This window comes from Taeniopygia guttata, chromosome 35 (genome assembly GCF_048771995.1).
Source record: "Taeniopygia guttata chromosome 35, bTaeGut7.mat, whole genome shotgun sequence".
Taxonomy (NCBI): domain Eukaryota; kingdom Metazoa; phylum Chordata; class Aves; order Passeriformes; family Estrildidae; genus Taeniopygia; species Taeniopygia guttata.
The window spans coordinates 4,441,025-4,465,304 of record NC_133060.1 but is presented as its reverse complement, the minus strand read 5'-3'; the positions used below and the strand labels follow the sequence as shown (position 1 = coordinate 4,465,304).

The following is a 24,280-nucleotide window of genomic DNA, read 5'->3' as shown; positions in this document are numbered from 1 at the left end:
GAATAGCTACCAACACAGGTGAGGTCCTCACTGATCTGGACCATGGGGATCCATCTTGTTGTGTCGGGGAGAGTCTCCAAAGTCCTGCCCAACCCAGGGGTCCAGTTATAGTCCACAGAGGGAAAGGGGGGAACATGCAGAACAATGAGAATCTGTTGAAATTGCTATGGGGGCGAACAGGCAAATCTACTGAAAACCATCCGGGCAGGATGAACACAATGAAGAATAAGTCCATTGGAGTTACTGGAGAAGAACAGGTCATGTCATTCTCCCCCCACTCCCTGTGGTAGGGGTCTCAGTCTCAGTCCTTGGGGAGAGGGTTCTTGATCTCCGTCTGTCATGGTGGTAACGAGGCAGATGAGGGGTCTTCAGTGAGAGACCACCAGGGTCACCCCAACAGTTCATTCAGCTTAAAGGTGGGAAGTGAAGTAGGCACTGCAGCAGCTGCCCTGTGCTGGGTCCACGCTGGGTTGTCGCCAAGTCCTTGCCAGGCCTCGTTGGGAACAGCTGGCATGACGGTGCAGTGGCTGCACCTGCACTGTTGCCTTCTCCAAGCCGGAACTGCAGCCAGGGGGTTTTCCTTCTTGTGGAAATCAGCAAACAAATCAGTGAGGGTCTTCCGATGGCCTCTTACAGGGGTTCAAGGGAACAAGATGGAGGGATTTGGGCATGTCCTGATCTTCTCTCCTTGTTCTTACCCTCCATGTCTTGCTGCAATGGTGACACTTTTCTATTGGTTGAAGGTAGAGACACACTGTCCAACATAAATGATAGATATTGGCACGTTATTGTAAACACAGTACAGGTAGTTTTTAGTGTAGAAGGCAAACAGCGCCCTGAGGGCAGGGAGACTGCCACAGACCGACCTGCTAGACAGAGCTCAGCAGAGCGGACAAAGCGTGTTAGAGAAAAGGGAAAATAAACAGCCCTGAGGAGCAAAGCTCCGCATCTCGACTCCTTCTCTGCCCACACAGGCTGGGAGAAAAGGACTTTTCACAATCTCGGGGTCATCTTGACCACCAGAAAATCAAGAGGGGATCTCCACTCATCCCAGTGCCCAGTGAGGAGGGGTCAGTGCTTGAGGGGGGGCTGGGGGCACTGAAGGGGGTGCGGGTGTGGTTTTTAGGGGGTCCTGGAACCCCCCGGGGTAGGGTCAGTGCTCAGCAGCGGGGGCTGCCTTGGGACCCCCCCGGCCCCCAAATCACAGCCGGGTCTCCTGCAAGGCACTGAGGGGAGGTTCGTTCACCCTCCGTCCCCTCCAGCGTCACCACACGCCTTCCCAAAGTGTCCCCAAGTGCTCCCAAAGTGCCGTCAGAATGTCCCCGAGTCTCTGCCGAGGTGACACCGGCCTGATGATGGCCCAGTGGTGATGTTGCTCTGTGCACAGCAGCCTCGGGATGTCCTCCATGGCTCTTTGGCACAGCTCGGCCGCTGCACAGCCACCATGGCCAGGAGAGGAACAGAAGAAGAGGGTGTTGATGTCCCCAAGTGTCCCCAGCAGGTGACGCGTGGCCAGGCGGGCACTGGCCTCCCACAGCTGCTCAGCCTCGGCCACTGTGGCCACCAAGGCCACATGGAAATCAGAGGAACCTCTGTTGTCCCCTCCAGGGCAGCCTCGATGTCCCTGAGCCGGCACTGCAGCTCCCGGGGGAACGCGGTGGCTTCGTCACACGCGGCCACCAAGTCCCCCAGCAGCCCCAGGTGCAGCTCCAGCCGCTGTCCCCTCCTGATGGCCGCATCCGCAGCTGTCCCCTCCTGGTGGCCGCATCCGCAGCTGTCCCCTCCCGGTGGCCGCATCCCTGCAGGCGTCGCGGAGCTCGGTGGCCGCCTTGGCCAGCCGGGCCCAGCTGTCCATGAGCCTGTCCAGCACACGCCTGGCGCTGGCCAGGGCTCTCACACAGGCCCAGGTGGTCCCTGGGGTGTCCCCGAGGTTGGCCAGGGTCCAGCCCAGGGAGGGGACAGGGCGGTGGCCCAGGGAGGGGACACAGTAGTGGCGCAGGGTGTCCTGGAGGTGAAAGATCAAGGTCCCCACAGCCACCCGCAGGAACTCTGGGGACACGGCCAGCAGCACATCCTGGGACAACTGGGAAGGGGACACAGCAGGTGTCAGGGACCTGGTGGCACTTGTGGCGTCCTGCGGTGACACCCAAGTGTGACATCACCTATGTCCAGGTGTGACATCATCTGTCCCCAGCTGTCCCAGGTGTCACTGTGCACCTCTCCCATGCCCATGCCCCTCCCCCATGTCCCTGCTGTCCTGGCACAGGTGATATTCCTCTGGTTCCAGTTAAAATTCTCTCTTTTTCGTGCAAAATTCCACCCATTCCGCTCAAAATTCTCTCGGTTCCATCCCAAATTCTGCCGGTTCTGGTCAAAATTCCCGATTTTTCATGCAAAATTCCTCTAATTCCAGTTGAAATCCCCTCATTTTCATGTGAAATTCTGCTGGTTCTGTGCAAAATTCCCTCATTCTTGTGTGAAATTCCAGCGGTTCTGGTCAAAATTTCCTCGTTTTCATGCTAAATTCTTCCGGTTCTGTGAAAAATTCCCTCATTTTCATGCAAAATTCTGCCGGTTCTGTGCACAATTCCCTCAGTTCCACGCAGGATCCACCCAGTTCCCTGCAGGATTCCCTCATTTTCGGGCGAAATTCCCACAATTCCTTCTCTTCCGCGTGAAATCCCGCCGGTCCCATGCAAAATCCCCTCATTTTGGTGCGAAATTTCCTCACTTCCGTGCAGAATTCCCTCATTTCTGTGCAGAATTCCTTCATTTCCCTGCGGAATTCTGTGGATCCCCTCACGGACGCAGGCACCCTGGCCCCTCCCGGATCCCATTCCCGGATTTTCCCGGCTATTCCTGGGTCCCATTCCCAGATTTTCCTGGCCGGGCACCCCCTCCTCTCCCGTGCTCCCTTTCCCACCCTCCCCGCCCTCATTCCCGCTGGGAATTCCCGGATTTTCCCAGCACTCCCCCACCATGGGTTCCTCATCCTCCTCACAGGTGAGCACCAGGTCCTCCTGCAGCCACTGGCGCTTGACCAAAACCCACGGTTTTCGGGGCAGAGCCCGGGCCCCTTCCTCGCTGCCCTCCTCCTCCTCCTCCTCCTCGCTGCCCGCTTTCCCCGCCGGGAGCTCAGGCAGCGGCGCCGGGAGCAGTGCTGCTGGGGTGTTGGCTGTCGCTGGCACGGCTGGAGAGCAGCCGTGAGGAGGAGGAGGAGGATGATGAAGACGACGAGGATGATGAGGACAAGGAGGAAGCGGGCGGCTCGGCAGCGTGGCTCTCCCGCAGCAGCTCGGTGCACTTGTCCACGATGTGCCACATCTGCAGCACGCTGCCCACCGTCAGGAAGCTGAGCAGGTCCCCGCGGGCCATGGACAGGCGCCCGGTGTAGGCGCAGCCCAGCACCAGCGCGAAGGCCGCGGGGTCCATGACGCTGGGCAGCTCGATGGAGTCCAGGTTCTTCAGGAACAGCTGATCGTGGAAGAAGGGCGAGGACGCGGCCAGCACGGCGCGGTGCGCGCGGAACTCGCGGCCCTGCGGGACAAAGCGGGAATTGAGCGGGACAGGAATCCTGCTGGGGAAGGTGAAACAGGGAATCTCATCAATGCGATTGCCTGGCAAAGGATTCTGAGAATATGGAAATGATAACTGAGATGGAAACGAAAGCAAGCTTTGAGATGCCAAATCTTAGTTACTGAACAACTGGAAAACAAGGGCATGGCCAGCTGAAGGTAATCCCCTTTTGATGAAACAATACCCTCTGCTTGCAGACAGCTCCAAGGGTCAGAGCAGACCCTACTGGCTTGGCAGAGGGGGTCCAAAGAGAAGTTTTTAGGGTTTAAAATGTAACACAGTATGGTAATGTCATGATTTCTATAGGCTATATGCAAATCCTATAGGATTTGTGTCTTGTACTGGATTGGTTAGAGAAAATTAGTATATTCAGAAGAGAAGATTTATGGTATTGTAACGGGAACTTCTCTGTCTTTGGGGAATTTGTATCTTGTACTGGATTGGTTAGTGAAAATTAAAATATTCAGCACAGAAGAAGATTTATGGTATTGTAATGGAAACGTCTCTCTCTTTCGGGTCTCTCTTTCGCCCTGCTCGGACCTGTGGCTGGCAGCCCCAAACAGGGCCCCTGCCAATACAAACAGGGCCTATATATAAAAGTTTATTGCCCCTTTGCAATAAACCCAAGTTCCAAGCCCTGGCTTCAGTGATCTCTCGTCTCTGTCCTAACCACCGTCCTCCTACAAAATCTGTTCCATATTCAGGTGAGGAGTTCTGAGCCTGTGACGAGCTCATCTGTGCTCGTTAAGGCTCATCAAGGCTCCCCGTTCTCGCGAGAAAAATAAAAAACTTGTGCTGGCAGAATCGCCTCAGCCAAGAGAAAGAATTCGAAAATTCAAACTGCCAAGATAAATGGAGAGAAGAAATTAAAAAATTCAAACTCCCAAGATAAGCAGGGGCCCCTGTTGCCTTTATAAAAGACAACCAGAGACCTGGTTCAGGGAACAGCATGGCAGCCTGGCCTCGCCCAGGCTGCTCGGGCTAGTCAACACACGCAGACACCAATATGGCAGACGGTTGAAAAGCGTTTATTATCCTATCTCGTGGGTTTAAATAGTTTTGGGGGATTTTGCTGCGTCAGAGGGGGGTTGGGGGTCTCAGGGGTTTTTCGGGTAGTGGAATTTTACCAGGGCAGGTGTGGCTGCATTCTTCTGAGGCTCCTGGGGTCGATAGATAGCGTGGGGGAGAGAGAGAGGGGGAGGGGTCTATCTTTCCGTCACATTCCGAGAGCTTCCGTTCGCCTGTCCCTTACCTACCACAGGCCCCTTTGTGGGGGACAAAGGCTGAGGCTGACTGAGAGCTCTCTGCACAAAGGGCAAGGACTGATAAAAACTGATTGCAACTTGTAACACAAAATCAGTAAAATGAATATGCATGAGACTCTATGCATATGCATAAGCAAGGGAGGCTATCGTTACCGACATCTGGGAAGAATGGTGCACAGAACTCCGTGATATCAGAAGGCTAATTAATTACTTTATTATACTATATTATACTATAACTATATTACACTATATAGCAGAGTAACCCAATAGTTCTTTCTGTACTTTCTGACAAAAACTAAGTACAAGTGTAACCAGCTGTAAGTGTAACAAGAAATCAGCAGAATGAATATGCATGGACCTATTGTGAAATTCTATACATATAGAAATTAGTAAGGGTAATAAAAAAGAATCAGGAGTTCTAAGAGGTACGCATACCCTTTGAAGGAAAATCCCTGCTGCGTGAGAAATCCTGGTGTGCGTCCAGCACTGCAATAAACATACTGTCACTACAAATCTGTATTAGAATTGTGGGGTTTTGATTTTTCATCCGCATTTCATTTTCAAGGATGCTTTGCCAAGGATCAAAGCAAAACAGCAGTTCTGTTTCTCATTTTTGGGACCACAGTCCTTCCCCCATTTTCCCCTGGGGCTGAGGGTCCAGGAACAGACAGCTTCTTCACTTCTTCTCAGAAGACAGGGGGTACCATCACAAACCTCCCTAACTTTTCTCTGTTCGCACCACTCCAGTCACTCTCAGCTGCTGAAGCAGGTCTCTTGGTTCACCATGCATCCCCCTAAAATGCAGTCTCTCTTGCAGGAGAAATTTGGTTCAGTCTATGGCTATACAAGAAAAGTCTAGCCAAAAGCCACTCCATCATCGCCTCCCACCTAGAATTTCTCAGATTCCAGACTGTCTCTCTTCTTCTCTTTCAAGTCGAGGAGGAGTAATATTTCACAAAGCTTTCATTTCCCAAGGAAGGGTTAAAAGTCCTGACTCCCCTGACTGCTGAAATCTCAGCCCAGACTCCAGCTCCCACGCTGGGCACCTCCCCCCGCCTTTCTCCTCGGCAGCTGGAGAATTTCCAGGTGTCTTCAGGCTCTCTGTCTCTTCCCCTCTGGGGTGGGGGGGCGTGGAACAAAGACATCTCAGCCCTTCCGCCACACTTCCCCCCCGCAGGAGCTGGCTCGGTTCCAGTCCCTTCACCCTTTGGCCTACCTCAGCCTGCGTGCATGGTTGTCCCTCCCCACCCAGCCCGTGGCTGGGCAGGGGAGAATCTGAACTCTCTGATGACCAGAACGAAAGAGAGAAAGTTCCCCTGGGAGTTCTTGTTTTTAACCCCTCTGTGTTCTCAGAGGCGTGTCCAGCCTTCAGTGGCCACTCCAGTTGCCAGTATCCAAACCTGACCGCTGATTGTTTTGACCCCAACTTCCTCAGAAAATTATCTTCTGTGTCAAACCAGTCCACTACATTTCCTCCAGGCACGGGTGGGGGCGGGGGGGGGGGGGCGGACTCTGATGATCCCTCACTGCTTGCTAGCCCGAGGTCAGTGTCACTGGCCACCTCTGGGCCAGCTCAGCCGGGCGCGCAGGCGGGGCGGGGGAAGCTGCTGGGGGCGGGTCGTGGCCTGACCTTCAGTTGGAGCCCGCCCTGGGCAGCGGATGGCACAGCCTGCTCCACCCGTGTTATGGGTGGCAGCTTTTGGGTGCCGTGCCTGGGGGCTGTGAGGGGCACCTGGGAGCGGGCTGGGCCAACTCCGCGGCCCATCCCTCCCGTGGATACTGGTGCTGCAGCAGCTGTGGGCACTGTGGTGTTCGAATTTGCTGCGAATGATGCCGTGGCCGGTGGGAGACCTGTGCTTTCCCGGGACCATGGGTCCCGGACTGGGGGTTCCTCTGCAGCTCTATGGACACTCCCTCCATGTCAGGTCACCATGCCTCCGAGAGAGCACAGGCGATTCTGGCGTGAGGTCAAAGATAAAGTCAATGACATGATTGATTCTGCCCCTGAGCGTGGCCTCCCAGATTACAGAGATGGGCTTTCTGTCCCTGCTGATGCTGCAGGGCGCACAACATTGTGTGGTGTTGAGCCAACTCCCGGACAGGCATCTGTCCCTGTCCCTGTGGTGCCCATGGGACGGGATGCAAAAGGTAATGGTACCTTATTGGGTGGTTTTCAGGTGTTCCCTGTGATTAGAGGTGCAGTTAACACCCATCAGCCCTTATTAAGGAAGGCTCTGATGGAACTCAGTGATAGAGTTGGAAAATATGGTCTGGAGTCTGTTGAAGTTATACAGCTGCTTAGGGTACTTGCGGCTGACACCTTGACCCCTTATGATATTAGGAATTTGGTTCATATTCTTTTTCAGACTGTGCAGTATGACATTTTTGAGACCAAATGTGCTGAGTTGGCAGCCAAAGCAGGGGCTCACAATACTACGCTGGGTCAACAGGATCCCAGGTGGGTTATTAGTACCGATGTATTGATGGGCACTGGCAATTATACTGGTCCTGATGGGCAGGTTGGTTTTGATGCCCTGGTGCTTGTCCAGTGTCACACAATAGATGTGGCAGCATTGGTTCAGACCATAGAAGTGGTTGCTCCAAAGGAGTATTTTGTGACTGTTGTCCAGGGAGCTGTCCTGGCTTGTAAGATAAGCATGTATTCTCTTGCCATCTGTTGGAGGTTGGGCAGTTTTCTTATCTCTTCCAAGAACAATATCTCCTTCCGGGGAGATATCTTTTGTTAATGGGCCATTGAATGACTCACTGCATGACTGGTAAAGTTACATTATCCCATTGTGAGATGTTCCACACAGAGGGAGGAGCCAAGCATTCCTACCTGCATAAAATGAGCATTTTTTGGTACATCAGAACAGCCTCTTCGCTGGATTCCCAGAGGAGCAGCTCTCTTCCCCGATGGATTCCCAGAGGAAGACCAGGCCCAACTGACCTTCAGAGAAAACTCCGTTCTTTTACAGATCACCGCTTCAGCAGCATTTCATCTGCCACTCCAGGAGGAGCCGCCACCATTTAACTGGACTACTACCAACACCCTGACTCCTCAGGGTGTCAGGTTTCTGACTCTATCAGTAGTTTTGTTTGTACCAATTACATTTTTTTTAACTTAGTTTTTTTTCCCTTACTAAAGAACTGTTATTCCCATTCCCATATCTTTGCCTGAGAGCCTTTTAAATTTGAAATTGTGGTAATTTGGAGGGAGAGGGTTTACGTTTTCCATTTCACAGGAGGCTTTTGCCTTCCTTCACAGACTCCTGTCTTTTCAAACCAAGACAGGAGCTGATGTCTTTCCTACAATTTGCAGACAGGCTGTCTGCCTCTGTTGAGAAGAAGGTGGGAGATCCTGAGGCAAGAAAGCTTTTGCTTAAACACATTGCCAGAAGTAACTGCAATGCTGATTTCAATGCCGATTGTAGGAGAATCATAGAGGCTCTTCCTGGTGATCCTTCTGTCCCTCAGATAGCAGAGGCTTGTGCAAAGGTAGGCACCTCAGGTTGTAGGATAGCTGCCTCAGCTGCTACGCTGCAGCCCGCCCTGGCTGCCCCTGTGCAGCCTGCCATGGCTACTGCTGTGCAGTCAGTCTGGACAGTGCCACAGGGTGGGCAGCAGCAGCAGGGATATGCTCAGGCCAGCAAGAAAGGAAAAAAGAAGGTACAGCAGGGCACAACTCCCTTGTTTTTGTGTGGTCAGTGTGGAAGGCCCAACCATACTGCAAATGTCTGCAAGGTGACTGTTCATGCTAATGGCCAGGCTTTGCTGGGCTCGGGAAACAGGAATCAGAGCGTGAAGGGGGCACGTACCCAGACACAAGCTTCTCTCAACAACCCAGATCCGATGGAGGTCTGCTAGCTGGCTTGCAGCCAGCACCCGAGGTTCAGCAGGTGTTGATGTCTGCACAGCAGCAACAGTTGTCATAGATTCTGGCAAAATCCATAAGGTTCCCTTGGTGCTATTGCTCCATTGGGTGAGGGCATGATTGCTCTCCTTGTGGGGAGATCTAGTGCCACCCTTCAGGGCATCATTGTGCAAGTGGGATTTAATTGATGCAGATTTCATGGCACAGATTTTTGCCATGGTCTCTACGCCCACCCCCCCCGTCACTATCCCGAAGGGGACACAAATTGCTCAATTTGTGCCTTTTAAGTCTTCTGTTCACAGGACAGCTGATCAGTTGCAAGGTGACAGCGGCTTTGGATCCACTGGGTCACCTCAAGTTCACTGGTCTGCCATCCTGACCGAGAAATGTCCCAGGATGCTGTGTATTCTGTCCATCCCTGGCGTGACACTGCCAGAGATTTGTCTCCACAGGCTTCTTGACAGTGGCGTGGACATCACAGTTCTCACCCTTCCCACCTGGTCCCCGGAATGGCCCTTGGATCCTATGGGATTGGGAGGAACAGCATGCTGCTATGTGAGCCAGCAGCCTGTGCTGATCGCAAACCCAGAGGGACAGACGGCCATGATTCGGCCTCACATTACTTCAGTGAGCTTTAACCTCTGGGGAAGGGTTGTTCTGTCCACTAGGGGGTGCACATCGGGACGGATTTTTTGATGGGGACCACTGTGATGAAGAGCGCAGAGTGTCCTACACCTCCTTTACGGTGGCTGGTGGACAGACCCGTCTGAGAGAACCAGTGGCCCCTCCCTCAAGACAAATTAGTCCCCCTTCGAAACCTGGTGCAGGGCCAGTTGGACCAGGGTCATCTGCAGCCTTCTACCAGTCCCTGGAGCACTCCTCTCTTCTGCATCAAGAAGAAATCTGGGAAATGGAGGTTGTTACATACCTCTGAAAGGTCAGTGCCGTGATGGAAAGCATGGGAACATTGCATGGGCATGCTGTCACCTACCATGCTTCCCACAGACTGGCCGATCCTCATTGTGGATTTGAAGGATTGTTTTTTTACAATTCCTTTGCATCCTGATGACAGACCAAAATTTGCCTTCTCGGTACCAGCAATCAACAATGCTGAGCACACACAGCAATATCAATGGAGATTTTTGCCCCAGAGCATGTGCAATTCTCCTGCCTTATGCCAATGGTATGTGGCCTGTGCCTCGTCTGGAGTTTGCAGTTTCCTGATGCCCATCTTTATCACTATATGGACGAGATTTTGGTGGCTGTGTCCACCCAGGATGAGCTGCTGAGGATTCAGCCTCGGTTGCTCGATGCTTTGCATGCTCATGGGCTGCAGGTGGCTCCAGAAAAGGTTCAACAGCAACCTCCTTGGAAGTATTTGGGGGTCAAAATTCTGGAACAGACAATCCGACACCAGGAGGTGAAATTTGTGCATTCAGTGAAGACACTGAACGATGCCCAGAAATTGGTAGGTGTCATCACTTGGTTACATTTGTACCTGAAACTCACCAACACACAACTGTCTCCTCTGTTTGATTTGTTAAAGGGAGACTCTGATTTAAAATAACCTCATACATTGACCCCTGAGGCACATCAGGTGCTGGAGGAGGTTCAGCAAGCTGTTTCTGTTTGCCAGGTTTATCACATTGATCCTTCCGTTAATGTCACTGTGTTTGTTACCACTCCAGATTCACATCTCACAGGCATCATTGGCCAGTGGAATTACAAATGGTCTGATTCTTTGCACATCCTGGAATGGGTTTTCCTGCCCCATCAGCCACAGAAGATGGCAACTGCATTGTTGGAGCTCATTGCTCGCTTGATAATCAAATGCCGGCAACACTGTTGCAATTGATGGGTGTGGATCCTGCAAAGATCATACTCCCGATATCCCGGGAGGACTTTGACTGGAGCTTTGCACACTGTGTGTCCCTGCAAAGTGCTCTGGGAAACTTTTCAGGGCAGATCACTTACCATCTGCCTAGCCACAAGCTACTGCAGGTGGCAAAATTCACACAAATATCTTTGTGGCCCAAAAATAGTCAGGAGCCAGTGCAAGGACCCACTGTCTTCACTGATGGTTCGGGGAAGACAGGAAAGGCCATTGTTACTTGCAGGGACGGATCTGAGTGGCAGGTTCTGGAAGGTCATGAGGATGGATCAGCCCAATTGGTTGAATTGAGGGCTGCTGTTATGGCATTTGAGAAACGTTCCCAGGAACCTTTCAATTTGGTCATGGATTCTGCCTATGTGGCTGACATTGCACAGCGGTTGGGTCATTCGGTTTTGAAGGAGGTCAGCAATCCTGCCTTGTTTAATTTACTGAAGACCTTGAGATGTGCCATTCAGGCCCGGGTACATCTGTAATACATTCTGCATGCAAGGAGTCACACCAATTTGCCAAGGTTTGTAGCAGAAGGTAATGCAAGGGCTGACAAGTTGGCTAACCCAGCATGGGCAGCACCTCAGCCTGACACACTCGCGCAGGCCAAGCCATCTGTCCGAGATTGAAAGACAAGACGTTTTCTAGTACCATCTGTGTAGCAGTTGCCCTTTGGGCAGTTTTCCTTATGTCCTGTTAATGGGCCCATCAAAGCCTTGCCACATGACTCAGAGATAACACACTCCAGGAGTCAGTTCTGTGATCAGAGACACACCTCATGACTCAGAATAACATCTCCACCCAGGGGGGAAGAGCTAAACATTCCCACCTAGATATATCCTGGGATTTCTAGACAGAGAGGCAGCCTTCCCACAGGTTTCCAAGAGGACACAGCTGGGGTTTCCACTGGACCAACTGCACCTTTTCTACAGGACTACTGCTCCAACAGAACCACATCTGCCATTCCAAGAGGACTGCAGCCACTCCAATTTGGACTGCTACCAACATGCTGGCCAAAGTGGTGTCAGGTTTTATTCTGACTTTGTCGGTGGTCTGCCTTTTGTATCATTGCATGTATTTTGTCTCTTTTCCCTTTTCCCAGTAAATTGTATTTCTGACTTGGAGTCTCTCAGCATGGCTTTTTCCGTCAGAGTGCTCATACCTTGCAGAAGCAGTTTCAGCTGATGGCAAATGAAACTCATCGAGTCGTGTGATGGCTGTCACGTGCTTGCTGCACCTCTGCCTGCAGGGGTAAACCCCAGAGGCCTTCGGGCCTTGGAGCTTTGGCAGACCGATGTCACCCAGATTGCCGAGTTTGGCTGGCTCAAGTATGTGCATGTCACGGTGGACACGTTCTCCTCTGCGATGTGGGCTTCCGCTCACACTGGAGAAAAGGCTCGTGATGTCATTGCCCACTGGAGGCAGGCCTTTGCCGTTCTGGGCATACCTTCTGCTGTGAAAACCGACAATGGTCCTGCTTATGCATCGCAGCAGGTGCGGCAGTTCCTGCAGTTGTGGGGTGTGTCACACAAGTTTGGTGTCCCCCATTCTCCAACTGGCCAAGCTATTGTAGAACGCGCTCATGGTACTCTGAAGCGGGTTCTTCAAAAACAAAAACGGGGAATGCAGGGTGAGACCCTACACAGTGGGTTGGCAAAAGCTTTGTCATCAAACATCCTACGGTGCAGCAGAATTCAAATAACCCTGTCATTTTGAATCATCACCTTTTGTTGCAGTCTCCGGACGAGACACATCAGCCTCGAGCGAAGGTTCGGGTGTGGAATTTAGTCACCAAACAATTGGAAGATCCCTATGAACTTATCACTTTGGAATGTGAGTATGCATGCATATCCACAGATACCGGGGTACGCTGGGTACCTTTGAAGTGTGTTCGTCCTGACCAGTGACCCCAGAGACAGCATCCGGCTGACATGCAGAATGGAAACTGTGACCAAACTGGAAGTCATCAAGTGGGTGGACCATTGAGTGATTACTCAGATGCAGACGACGCGAGTGATCACTCCAATGATTCCTCCATGAGTGGACACTGAACATTGTTCATTTTTCTTTTTAACATTGTTAAATTTTCCCTTTCGATAATGTTCATTTTTTTTTTTTCTTTTTTGACAGAAAAAGGGTGAGATGTTGACCTGATTTTTAAAAGTGTTTTATAGTTCTTTTGAAAGTTGTAAAGTTCTCATAAAACTTCTTTAGCCTTCTGGTAATGTTTACTGTTGTGGTTTGACATGGAAGTGAATTTTCTCAGGAAGAAGAGGGTCAAACCAATCAGTAGTCAGTTTTGGATATTGGCACCTGAAGTGACCACTGAAGGCATGGGCACACCTCTGAGAACACAGGGATTAAAAGCAAGAACTCCAGGAGAACTGTCTCTTTGGAGAGTGCAGACTCTCCCCCGCCCCCCACGGGCTAGGAGAGGTGGGCCAGGGGGTGAAGGGACTGGAACCGAGCTAGGCCGGCTCCTTTGGACAGAAGGGTGGAGGAAACCTGAGATGTCTTTGTTCCCCACGCCCCCACACCACCAGAGGGAAACAGACAGAGAGCCTGAAGGCACCTGGAAATTCACTGGCAGAGGAGAAGGAGAAAGGGTGGGGGGAAGGTGCCCAGCCCTGGGAGTTGGGGTCTGGGCTGAGATTTCAGCAGTCAGGGCAGTCCAAGACTTTTAACCCTTTCCTGGGAAATTAAAGCTTTGTGAAATATTACTCCTCCTCACCTTGAAAGAGAAAAGAGACAGTCTGGGACCTGAGATGTTAGGGAAAGAAAGTTGGGGAGGAGATGATGGAGTGGCTTTTGGCTGGACTCTTCTTGTAAGCCATTGACTGAGCCAATTTCTCCTGCAACAGAGACTGCATCTTTAGGGGGATGCAATGGTGAGCCAAGAGACCTTCTTCAGCAAATTCCAGCACAGGAATGGGGTGAACAGAGGAAAGCTGAGGAGGGTGTGGTGATGCCCTCTGTCTTCAGGAAGAAGATCTCTGTTTGCACCCTCAGCCCCAGGGGAGGAGGAAATTGGGGAGGACCGTGGTCCCAAAACGAAAATTGAACTGTTGTTTCTTTTGTTCCTTGGCAAAGCATCCTTAAAGGAGCCCTATGAGCAGTCTGTCCATGCACGGCGGTGAGGGCACTGTGACATGCAGAGGAGAGTGTCACACTGGCAGATTTTCTCTGGGCAGTGCCATGTGTGACATGGAAACACGAGAGGTGGCAATTGTGTTTCCTGTGGGTCTGTGGTGCAAGAGAGACTCCTCTCTCCCCTGATAGACTGAGTATTGATTATCTGAAAGGTGATGACCTGATTGAGGGTCCAAGTTGTGTCCCGCTGTGATTTGTTGGAGTTTGGGTGGGGGGAGGAGGAATGTTCTGGAAGGTTTTAATTCTGGATTTAGTGTGTGTCTTTTATTATAGGAGTAGCTTAATAAAGATCTTTCTCCCTTATGTCTAAGCTTGGGCCTGCTCTGCTCTGTTCCTTACCGCAATTCACAGCACTTATTTGGGAAGCTGGATTTGCATGGGGGCGCTGGCATTGTGCCAGTGTGAAACATTGACATTTACATATTCGAGAGTCAGAGTTCCCATGCAACTTCATGTAAAAGTAAAATAATTTACAGATTTCTCTGTGGGTGGAGAGAAATGATTGATTGATCTTTGGACCACTGTGGTTGGAGAGGTGGTGATTCCTTCCTCCAATCCACGGTCACCTTTGGAATTCTATAAATACCAGATGTTCTAATAAAACTTTCTCTTTTTTTCTCCTTTGACCTTACCAAGCGTCTTTGTGCTCCTTTCGTGCCCCACGGCGACAGTGCATCGATGACAGCGTTGTGCAGGGGAACACGGCAATGCAAGTGTTTGAGATAGGAGAGGAAATTCCGGGAGCGCTTCCCGTTCTTTGCCCACCCAGGCCCCGCCCCTTTACCAGGCCCCGCCCCTTTCACGGGTTCACGTAATTGCCCACCCCTTCCTGCCCCCTGGCCACGCCCACTCCCCTCCCCATTGGCCGCCACTCCCCAGGCCCCACCCATTTTCCCACGCTCCATTCTCAGCCCTTTCCAATCCCCGCCCCCTCCCTGCTCTGACGCTTCCCATTGGCCGCCCCTGCGCGGCCCCGCCCCCTGTGGGCGTGACTACAAGACCGATCAGCGTTTATTGAAAGGCTCCGCGCAGCGGCGGCCCCGGGGGGTGGAGCCAGCCCGGCCCCACCGGGGGGGCTCGGGGGGTCCGGGGGGCTCAGGGGGGCCCCGGGGGGTGGAGCCAGCCCGGCCCCGGCGGGGCCCGACGCGGGCCGGGGGCTCAGGGGGGCCGGGGTGGAGGGGCTGGGGGCGTTTCGGGGGGGTTCAATCAAGGGGGGGCGTGGTGAGTGGGGGGGGGGCTGGTGAATGTGGGGGGTCCCATGGATTGGGGGGTCCTGGTGAGTGTGGGGGGGTCGTGGTGAGTGTGGGGGGTCCCATGGACTGGGGGGTCCTGGTGAGTGTGGGGGTGGTGAGGGGGGGTTCCCATGGATGGGGGCTGGGAGGTGAGTGGGGGGTCCTGGCGCGCTGGGGGGGGCTCATGGCTCGGGGGTTCCCAGCGCTTTGGGGGTCGGTGAAGGGGGGAAGCAGTGAATGGGGGGGTCCTGGTAAATTGGGGGGGACCCTGGTGATAACGAGGGGTCCCGGCTGATAACGGGGGGGGACAGGACGGAGCCCCAAGGGACCCCCCCGGTGCTGGGCACCCCCTGTGTCCCCCCAGCGCTTGGGGCCCCCCCAGTCCCGGCGCTGTTCCCGGGGGTCCCGCGGCACCAGGGGGGTCAAAGGGGAGGGGGCAGAACCCCGTGATGGGTGGGGGTCACAAAGGGGGGACCGGGCCCGGTGCACGGGCGTGGCGCTTCCCGGGGGGTCCAGGTACCCGGGGGGTTCCCGGGATTCGAGGGGGGGTCCAGTCCCAGTCCCGGTGCTCGGTGAGGGGGGGTCAATGCACGGGGGGGTCCCGGTGCACGAAGAGGGTCCAGTCTCGGTGCTGGTGCACGACGGGAGGGGGATGCACAGGGGGGTCCCGGTGCTCGGTGATTCGGGGGGGGTCTCCGGTGGTCCCTGTGCCTGAGGCTGGCGATGTTTGAGGGGAGGTCCGGTGGTGCCGGTGCCCGAGGGGGGTCAATGCTCGTGGGGGGGCCCCGGTGCACGGTGACGGCGCTGACTGATGGGGTGGGAGCGTCTCCGGTGGTCCCGGTTCCTCGCGGGGGGGGGGCCGGTGGTGCCGGTGCCCGAGGAAGGGGGAGGGGAAACTCGAGTGTCCTGATGCCTGAGGGGGGGGTCCTGAGGGGGGCCCCGGTGCACGAGGACGGTGAAATTCGGGGGTCCCGGTGCTCGGGGGGTGCCGGTGGATGCCCGAGGGCGGCGTGTGACACAGAGAGAGACCCCGGTGACACCAGGGACCCGCACAGGGGGGCTGAGCCGGTCCTGGTGACACTCGGGGGACTCTTGGTGGCGCGAGGAGCTGGTGGCACCAGAGGAGCTGGTGGCACTCGAGGAGCTGGTGGCACTCGAGGAGCTGGTGGCACCCGAGGGGCTCTTACACGAGCCCCCCCCCCCCCCCACCCGTTCCTCTTGGTGACACGAGGACGTGGTGGCACTCGGGACCCTCGCGAGGGCTGGGCTGGTCCCGCTGCCACTCGGAGCCCCCCGAATTCCTCTGGGTGCCACAAGGAGCCCTCGGTGAGGAGCTGGTGACACTCGAGGGGCTCCAGCACAAGGACCCCAAATTCCTCTTGGTGACGTGAGAAGATGGTGGCACGAGGAGCCCTTCCAGGGGACCCCAAAATCCTCACACGGGGACCCTAAATTGTCACACGGGGACCCCAAACAAATCCTGGCCCGACCCCCACTTTCCCCGCACGAGGAGCCCTTTGCACAAGGATCTGCTGCACGAGGACCCCAAAAATTCCTCGCGCAAATCCCCCCGAATTACTCGCGTGAGACCCCCCCCAGGGCGAGCTCCCCTCGCCTCCTCCTCCTCCTCCTCCTCCTCCTGCTCACCCCGGGGGTCTCCGGGTGCTCCCCCCCCCCCGCCCTCCCCTTTCCCCCTTTTCCCCCAGGGCTGGGGGGGTCAGGGGGATCGAAGGGGGGTGCGGGTGCGGTTTCTGGGGGGGTCCCGGCGACCCCCGGGGCGGGGGTCAGTGCTCAGCAGCGGGGCCGCGCCGCTCGCAGCCGTTGGCCGTGATCGGGGGTGGCGGGGGCGGAGGCGGGGGCCGCCCGGGGACCCCCCCGGCCCCCCAAATCACACCCTGGTCTGCTGCACCCACGGCGGAAAGCTGCCTCTCCTGCAAGGCACCGAGGGGGCTCATTCACCCCCCCGCCCCCGCCAGCGCCCTGAGTGTCCCTGCGTGTCCCTGCCTGTCCCTGCGTGTCCCCAAGGTGTCCCCGGGGGGCCCCGCCCGCACCCCCCCCCCCCCGCCATGCAGGGCTCACTCACCTGCGGCACCGGTGCGGGGGCCTCGGGGTGGCCCGAAATCAGCACGAATGCGCCCAAAACCATCCCTGACCTGCCCCGGAGTTCACCCCGAACTCCTCAAGTTAACCCCGAACCCCTCAAATTAACCCTGACGCCCTAAAACTTCACCCTGACCCCCTAAAGTTCACCCCAACCCTAAAAGTTTCACACTAAAATTAACCCTAAAACATGAAGGTGGGACGCCCTTGATTTGTCCCCACCCCCCCCCCCGAAACTGAGGCAGTTCACTCCCAAAATTGTCCCCACCCCCCTAAAATTGTCCCTGCCCTCCCCTAAATTGTCCCCACCCCCCCGCAATTGTCCTGGTGCTCACTCAGCTGTCCCCAAGCCCCCTGAACTGTCCCCTCCCCCACCCGCAGTGACAGGACATGGCACACGGACACAGGTGTCACCTCCCCCCCCCCCCACCCCCCCCGCCCCGTGAGATGGGGACAGACACAGGACACGAGAATGGTGACGGTGACGCGGCGCCAGCGCTGGGGGACATTTGGTGAGAACCTCCCCCAAACCCCCCCAACCATGGTCACCCCCCGGGGGGGGATGGGGACAATGGTGGCATCTCCAGGGGGTGGGGACAGGGCCAGTGGTGGCACCTGAGGGGACATGGGGACACCTGGGGTGGTGTCCCCAAAAGGGTCCCCAGTGTCCACCAGAGACATGGGGACACCAGGAGAGACATGGGGACACCTGAGGTGGTGTCCCCAGGGGGTGCCCAATGTCTCCAAAGGGTCCTCAGTGTCCCTAAGGGACATGGGGACACCAGGAGGGACATGGGGACACCGGGGTTGGTGTCCCCAGGGGGTCCCCAGTGTCCACAAGAGACATGGGGACACCAGGAAGGACATGGTGACACCAGGAGGGACAAGGGGACACCTGGATCCGTGACCCCAAGGGGTCCCCCATGTCCCTAAAGGACATGGGGACATGGAAGGGACAAGGGAACACTTGGATACGTGTCCCCAGGTGACACAGGGACACGGGAGGGACAGGAGGACACCAGGAGGGACGTGGGGACACCTGAATCCATGTCCCCAAGGGACATGGGGACACAGGAGGGACATGGGGACATCTGCATCTGTGTCCCCAGAGGACAAGGGGACACCTCGATCTGTGTCCCCAAGGTGTCCCTTGTGTCCCTGAAGAATGCGGGGACACAGAAGGGTCTTGGGGACATCTTGGATCCATGTCCCCAAGTGTCCCCAAGTGTCACCAGTGCCCCTGAGGGACATGGGAGGAACATGGGGACAATGAGCATCTTGGGGACATCTGGATCTGTGTCCTCAAGGGGTCCCAGTGTCCTTGAGGAACATGGGAGAGACATGGGGACACAGCAGGGATCTGTGTCCCCAGTGTTCCCGAGGGAGGGGGAAGGGACATGGGGACATCTAGATCTCTGTCCCCAGTGTCCCTTAGGGACACCTGGATCTGTGTCCCCAAGGAGTCCCCAGTGCCCATGAGGGACATGGGGACAAAGGAGGGACATGGGGATGCTCCAGATCCATGTCCCCGAGGGTCCCCAATGTCCCTTAGGGACACAGGAGGGTCTTGGGGACATCTTGGATCCATGTTCCCAAAGGTCGCCAATGTGCCTGAGGGACGTGGGAGGGACATGGGGACACAGGAGGGACATGGGGACACCTGTGAAGTGTCCCCAGTGTCCCTTGGAGCCAGCAGAGCCCTTGGGGACATTCCAGATCCATGTACCCAAGGGTTCCCAGTGTCCCCTGGGGACACGAGAGGCTCTTGGGGACATCTGGGATCCGTGTCCCCAAGGGTGCTCCTGTGCGGCCCGGGGGGTGGCAGGGAGGGGACAAGGACCCACCTGGGGTGTCACCGGTGGCCGAGGGTCCGGTGCCACTGGCGGGGCCGGGCCGCGCTACCTGACGGACAGCTGTGACAAGAGAGACACGGGAGGGGACATCAGGGCCACCGTGGCCACCGCGCTGCGCAGGGACACGGCCCGGCCGGGCTGGCCCCGGCCTGACCCCGAGGTGGCCCGGGGTGGCCCTGAGGTGGCCCTGAGGTGGCCCCGAGGTGGCCATGACCCAAGGAGGGGGCACAGGAACAGCCCCGTCGCTGGGGGGGGACATGGGGGTGGCCTTGGGGGCACCGAGGTGGCGCTGTCCCTGGGGTGGGGGGTGGGGCGATGTCACCTCTGCACTGAAATGTCCCTCTGGTGTCACCCCAGGGGTGGCCCTGTCCCCTCTGGGGGCCACTTGGTCCCCTCAGGGGTGGCCTTGTCCCAACCGAGGGTGGCCCTGTCCCTCCGGGAGTGGCCCTGTCCCTTCCAGGGGTCACTTTGTCCCCTCAGGGGTGGCCCTGTATTGACTGGGGGTGGCCCTGTCCTTCTGGGGGGTCAGTTTGTTCCCCCAGGGGTGGCCCTGTATTGATTGGGGGGTCACTTTGTCCCCCCAGAGGTGGCCCTGTCCTCACTGGGGGTGGCCCTGTCCCCCTCAGGCCCCCTCCAGGGGTCCCTGTCCCCTCCAGGGGTCCCTGTCCCTCCCCCCAGGGGTCCCATTGTCCCCCTGGGGGTGGCCTGGACCCCCTGCGCCCCCCCCCCCAAGTGCCACCATGTCCCCCCCAGGGCGGCCTTGTCCCCCCACAGCCCCCAGAGGTGACAGGAGCCCCCTCGGGGGTCCCCAAACCCCTCCACAGGGACCCAGAGACCTCCAAAAATCCCCCAAAACCCCAAATTATCCTCCCAGAATGCCCAGAAACCTCCCAGGGACACTTGGAGACCCCAAAACCCTCACAGACTCCAAATGACCTCCCCAAAACCCCCCTGGGAACACCCATAACTCCCTCCCAAACCCCAATAACCCCAGGAATACCCCCCCAGAGCCCCCCCAAACCCCCCAAAATACCCATAGGGATCCCCCAAAACCCCCCAAAATACCCCCAGAGACCCCTGGGAATAGCCAGAACCCTCCAAAATGCCCAAATATCCACCACAGACCCCAAATAACTCCCCAATAACCCTAGATATACCCCCCAGAGACCCCCAAGAACCCCCCAAAACCCCCTAGAAACACCCAGAACCCCCCCAAAACCCCTCCAGACCCCTCCCCACAGCCCCCCTAGGAGTAGCCATAAACTCCTGTAACCCCAAAATTCCCCCAACAGACCCCAAATACTCCCTTCCAAACCCCTTAGGAACCCCCAAAAACCCCCCAAAACCCCCTAGAGACACTCATAAGCCCCCAAAACCTCCACAGACCCTGCCAAAATCCCCACAGGCCCCCTCAAACCCCCCTAGGGACACCCATAAACCCCCCAGAATATCCAAATATACCCCATAGACCCCAAATAATGCTCCTAAAATACCCCCTTGGGACACCCAGACCCCATCCCCCCCCCCCCCCAGACACGCCAGAACCCCCCTCGGGACAACCATAACCCACCCCAAAACCCCCAAATATCCCCCAGGGACACCCATAACCCCCCAAAACTTCCACAGAACCCCCCTAGGGACACCCATAAACCCCCCCAGACCCCACCAAACCCCCCCGGGACGCCCCTGAAAGCTGCCGGGAACCCCCGGAGCGCCCCAAATCCCCCCTCGCCCCGCCCCCAGCGCGGCGTGGGATGGCCGATGTCACACGGAGCAGAGCAATGACATTGTAATTTCCACCTGAGCGTCGAGCAGCCGCCGCCGGCCCTCGGACGGGTCGTGGGCGCCCAAGTGATCCCTGCGCAGCTCCTGCTCCACCAGCATCAGCCTGTGGGGCCAGGCTTCACCGGGGTCATGCTGCCACCCCCCCGGGGACAGCCCCGGGACACGGGGACAGCCCGGGGACAGCCCGGGGACACAGGGACACCCCCAGGGACAGCCCGGGGACAGCCCGGGGACACAGGGACACCCCCAGGGACAGCCCGGGGACAGCCCGGGGACACAGGGACACCCCCAGGGACAGCCCGGGGACAGCCCGGGGACAGCCCGGGGGACACGGGGACAGCCCGGGGACAGCCCGGGGACACAGGGACACCCCCAGGGACAGCCCGGTGACAGCCCGGGGACAGCCCGGGGGACACGGGGACAGCCCGGGGACAGCCCGGGGACACAGGGACACCCCCAGGGACAGCCCGGGGACAGCCCGGGGACACAGGGACACCCCCAGGGACAGCCCGGGGACAGCCCGGGGACACCCCCAGGGACAGCCCGGGGACACAGGGACACCCCCGGGGACAGCCCGGGGACAGCCCGGGGACACAGGGACACCCCCAGGGACAGCCCGGGGACAGCCCAGGGACAGCTCGGGGACACCCCCGGGGACAGCCCGGGGACAGCCCGGGGACACAGAGACACCCCCAGGGACAGCCCGGGGACAGCCCAGGGACAGCTCGGGGACACCCCCGGGGACAGCCCGGGGACAGCCCGGGGACACAGAGACACCCCCAGGGACAGCCCGGGGACAGCCCGGGGACACAGGGACACCCCCAGGGACAGCCCGGGGACAGCCCGGGGACACCCCCAGGGACAGCCCGGGGACACCCCCAGGGACAGCCCGGGAACACAGGGACACCCCCGGGGACAGCCCGGGGACACCCCCAGGGACAGCCCAGGGACAGTCCAGGGACACCACCAGGGACAGCCCGGGGACACCCCCAGGGACAGCCCAGGGACAGTCCAGGGACACCCCCAGGGACAGCCCGGGGACGGCCCGGGGACAGCCCGGGGACACAGGGCCACCCCCAGGGACAGCCCGGGGACAGCCCGGGGGACACGGGGACAGTCCGGGGACAGCCCGGGGACACAGGGACACCCCCAGGGACAGCCCGGGGACAGCCCGGGGACACCCCCAGGGACAGCCCGGGGACACAGGGACACCCCCGGGGACAGCCCGGGGACAGCCCGGGGACACAGGGACACCCCCAGGGACAGCCCGGGGACAGCCCAGGGACAGCTCGGGGACACCCCCGGGGACAGCCCGGGGACAGCCCGGGGACACAGGGACACCCCCGGGGACAGCCCGGGGACACCCCCAGGGACAGCCCAGGGACAGCCCAGGGACAGCCCGGGGACAGCCCGGGGACAGCCCGGGGGACACGGGGAGACACCCAGGGACAGCCCCAGGGATACAGGGACACTGCTGGGGACAGTCCAGGGACAGCCATGGGACACCCCTGGCATCACCGGGTCATCCCCAGGGACAAGGGGACACCTTTGGGGACACACTCAGGCACATGGGGACACTTGCAGGGACAGCCTGAGGACATGGGGACATCTGCGGACAGTCCAGGGGCAGCCAAGGGACACGGGGACAATCCCAGGGACAGCCTGGGGACACCTTGGGACACCCAGAGCCTCAGGACAGCTCAAGGTCATGGGGACACCCCTGATACAGCCCAGGGACATCCTGGGGACAGCTGGGGACATGACAAGGACACCCCAGGGACTTGGGGACAACCCAAGTTGTCAACCGTGCTGTGTCCCCGTGTCCCTGGGTGCCTGTCACCTCTGTATCACCCACGTCCTATGTGTGCCTGTGTCACCCCCATGTCCTTCTGTGTCCCCTGTGATCCTTTGTACCCCACGTCCCTCTGTCCCCTGTGTCCCCAATGTCCCTTGTGTCATTCTGTGTGTCCCCAATGTCCCTGTATCCCTGATGTCTGTGTCCCCCTCGATGTCCCCAATGCCCCCTGGCTGTCCCCGTGTGTCCCTCACCTGCCTGATGGTCTGCGAGTCCCTGTGTGTCCCTGGCCCTGTGTGTCCCCATGTCCCTGTGTCCCTGCTGTCCCCAATGTCCCTTCAATGTCCCCATGTCCCTGTGTCCCTGCTGTTCCCAATGTCCCCTCAATGTCCCCATGTCCCCAGTGTCCCTGCTGCCCTCGTGTGTCCCTCACCTGACAATGATGCTCCTGATCTGTGAGTCTCCATGTTCCTGTGTGTCCCTGCACCATTTGTCCCCATGTCCCCATCTGTCCCTGTGTCCCCAAGGCGTACCCCTGTTTGTCCCCATTGCCCTGTGTGTCCCCGTGTGTCCCTCACCTGCCAATGATGCTCTTGATCTGAGAGTCCCCACGTGCCCGTGTCCCTGTGTGCTCCCATGTCCCAGTGTCCCGTGTCCCCATGTCCCTAGGCTGTCCCTGTGTGTCCCCGTGTCCCCATAGCCCTGTTTGTCCCCGAAGTCCCTGTCTGCCCCATGTTCCCTCAACGTCCCCGCGTGTCCCTCACCTGCCCACGATGCTCTTCATCTGCGAGTCTGTGAGTCCCTGGCCCTGTAAGTCCCCGTGTCCCCATTTGTCCCCAGACTCCTGTTTGTCCCCAAAGTCCCTGTCTGTCCCCATGTCCCCCCGTCTCATTGATGTCCCTGTGTCCCCGCTGTCCCCGTGTGTCCCTCACCTGCCGATGACACTCTTGATCTGAGAGTCCCCATGTGCCCGTGTCCCTGTGTGTCCCCATGTTCCCTCCACGTCCCCATGTCCCCAGTGTCCCCGTGTCCCCAGTGTCCCCAGTGTCCCCGCTGTCCCCGCTGTCCCCGTGTGTCCCTCACCTGCCGATGATGCTCTTGATCTGCGAGTCCTTCTCCTGCTGCTGCTGCCGGAGCCGCTTCTCGCTGAGCTCCAGGCGCTGCTGGTACTGCAGGAGGATGCGGCTGGTCTGCTCCTCCTGCGTCACCAGGCGCCGCTCGTACTCCTCCAGCTTGCGGTTGGACATGTGCAGCCGCTCCTTCAGCGAGTGGATCTCCTCCTCGTACTCCTTCACCTGCCAAAGGGACACTGCAGCGCACCTGGGGACGCCTACGGGCACACCTGCCACACCTGGGAACCCCCTAACCCAGCTGTGGCACACCTGTCACACCTGTCACACCTGTCACACCTGGGAACCCCCTAACCCAGCTATGGCACACCTGGCACACCTGTCACACCTGTCACACCTGTCACACCTGGGAACCCCCTAACCCAGCTATGGCACACCTGTCACACCTGTCACACCTGTCACAGCTGTCACACCTGTCACACCTGGGAACCCCCTAACCCAGCTATGGCACACCTGTCACACCTGTCACACCTGTCACACCTGGGAACCCCCTACACCCAGATATGGCACACCTGTCACACCTGTCACACCTGGGAACACCCTAACCCAGCTGTGGCACACCTGTCACACCTGTCACACCTGGGAACCCCCTAACCCAGCTATGGCACACCTGGCACACCTGTCACACCTGGGAACCC

At 57.8% G+C, this 24,280-nt stretch overlaps 2 protein-coding genes and 1 long non-coding RNA gene across 20 annotated transcripts in view; 1 reads left to right on the top strand and 2 right to left on the bottom strand.

Moving 5' to 3' along the window:
- Positions 1-2,253: 2,253 nt before the first annotated feature.
- On the bottom strand, positions 2,254-5,000 carry LOC121468699 (zinc finger and BTB domain-containing protein 22-like). The gene is made up of 2 exons (XM_072921030.1): positions 4,995-5,000; positions 2,254-3,537 (listed from the first exon to the last, which is right to left on the bottom strand). The coding sequence occupies exons 1-2, from the start codon at positions 4,998-5,000 to the stop codon at positions 3,136-3,138; spliced, it is 408 nt and encodes a 135-aa protein (XP_072777131.1). The 3' UTR covers positions 2,254-3,135.
- Positions 5,001-7,914: 2,914 nt separating this feature from the next.
- LOC115493107 (uncharacterized) lies at positions 7,915-14,050 on the top strand. 2 transcript variants are annotated; one of them, XR_012052569.1, is made up of 3 exons: positions 7,915-9,652; positions 11,474-11,625; positions 12,334-14,050. It is a non-coding gene; the product is annotated as an uncharacterized lncRNA (long non-coding RNA). The 2 variants fall into 2 exon arrangements; XR_012052570.1 differs by lacking the exon at positions 11,474-11,625.
- Positions 14,051-14,740: 690 nt separating this feature from the next.
- The window catches only part of SYNGAP1 (synaptic Ras GTPase activating protein 1), a 35,211-nt gene continuing 25,671 nt past the window's right edge, over positions 14,741-24,280 (bottom strand). For 6 of the 17 annotated variants that reach the window (XM_072921142.1, XM_072921143.1, XM_072921144.1 and 3 more), the window contains 3 exons: positions 23,596-23,807; positions 20,733-20,833; positions 17,525-18,992 (listed from right to left, as the gene is read on the bottom strand). In XM_072921142.1, coding sequence (XP_072777243.1) covers positions 18,628-18,992; positions 20,733-20,833; positions 23,596-23,807 — 678 coding nt within the window. In that variant the 3' untranslated portion in view covers positions 17,525-18,627. Of the gene's footprint in view, positions 16,911-17,524; positions 18,993-20,732; positions 20,834-23,595; positions 23,808-24,280 lie in introns of those variants that run through there. The other 11 variants (XM_072921146.1, XM_072921137.1, XM_072921147.1 and 8 more) reach the window with 9 other exon arrangements.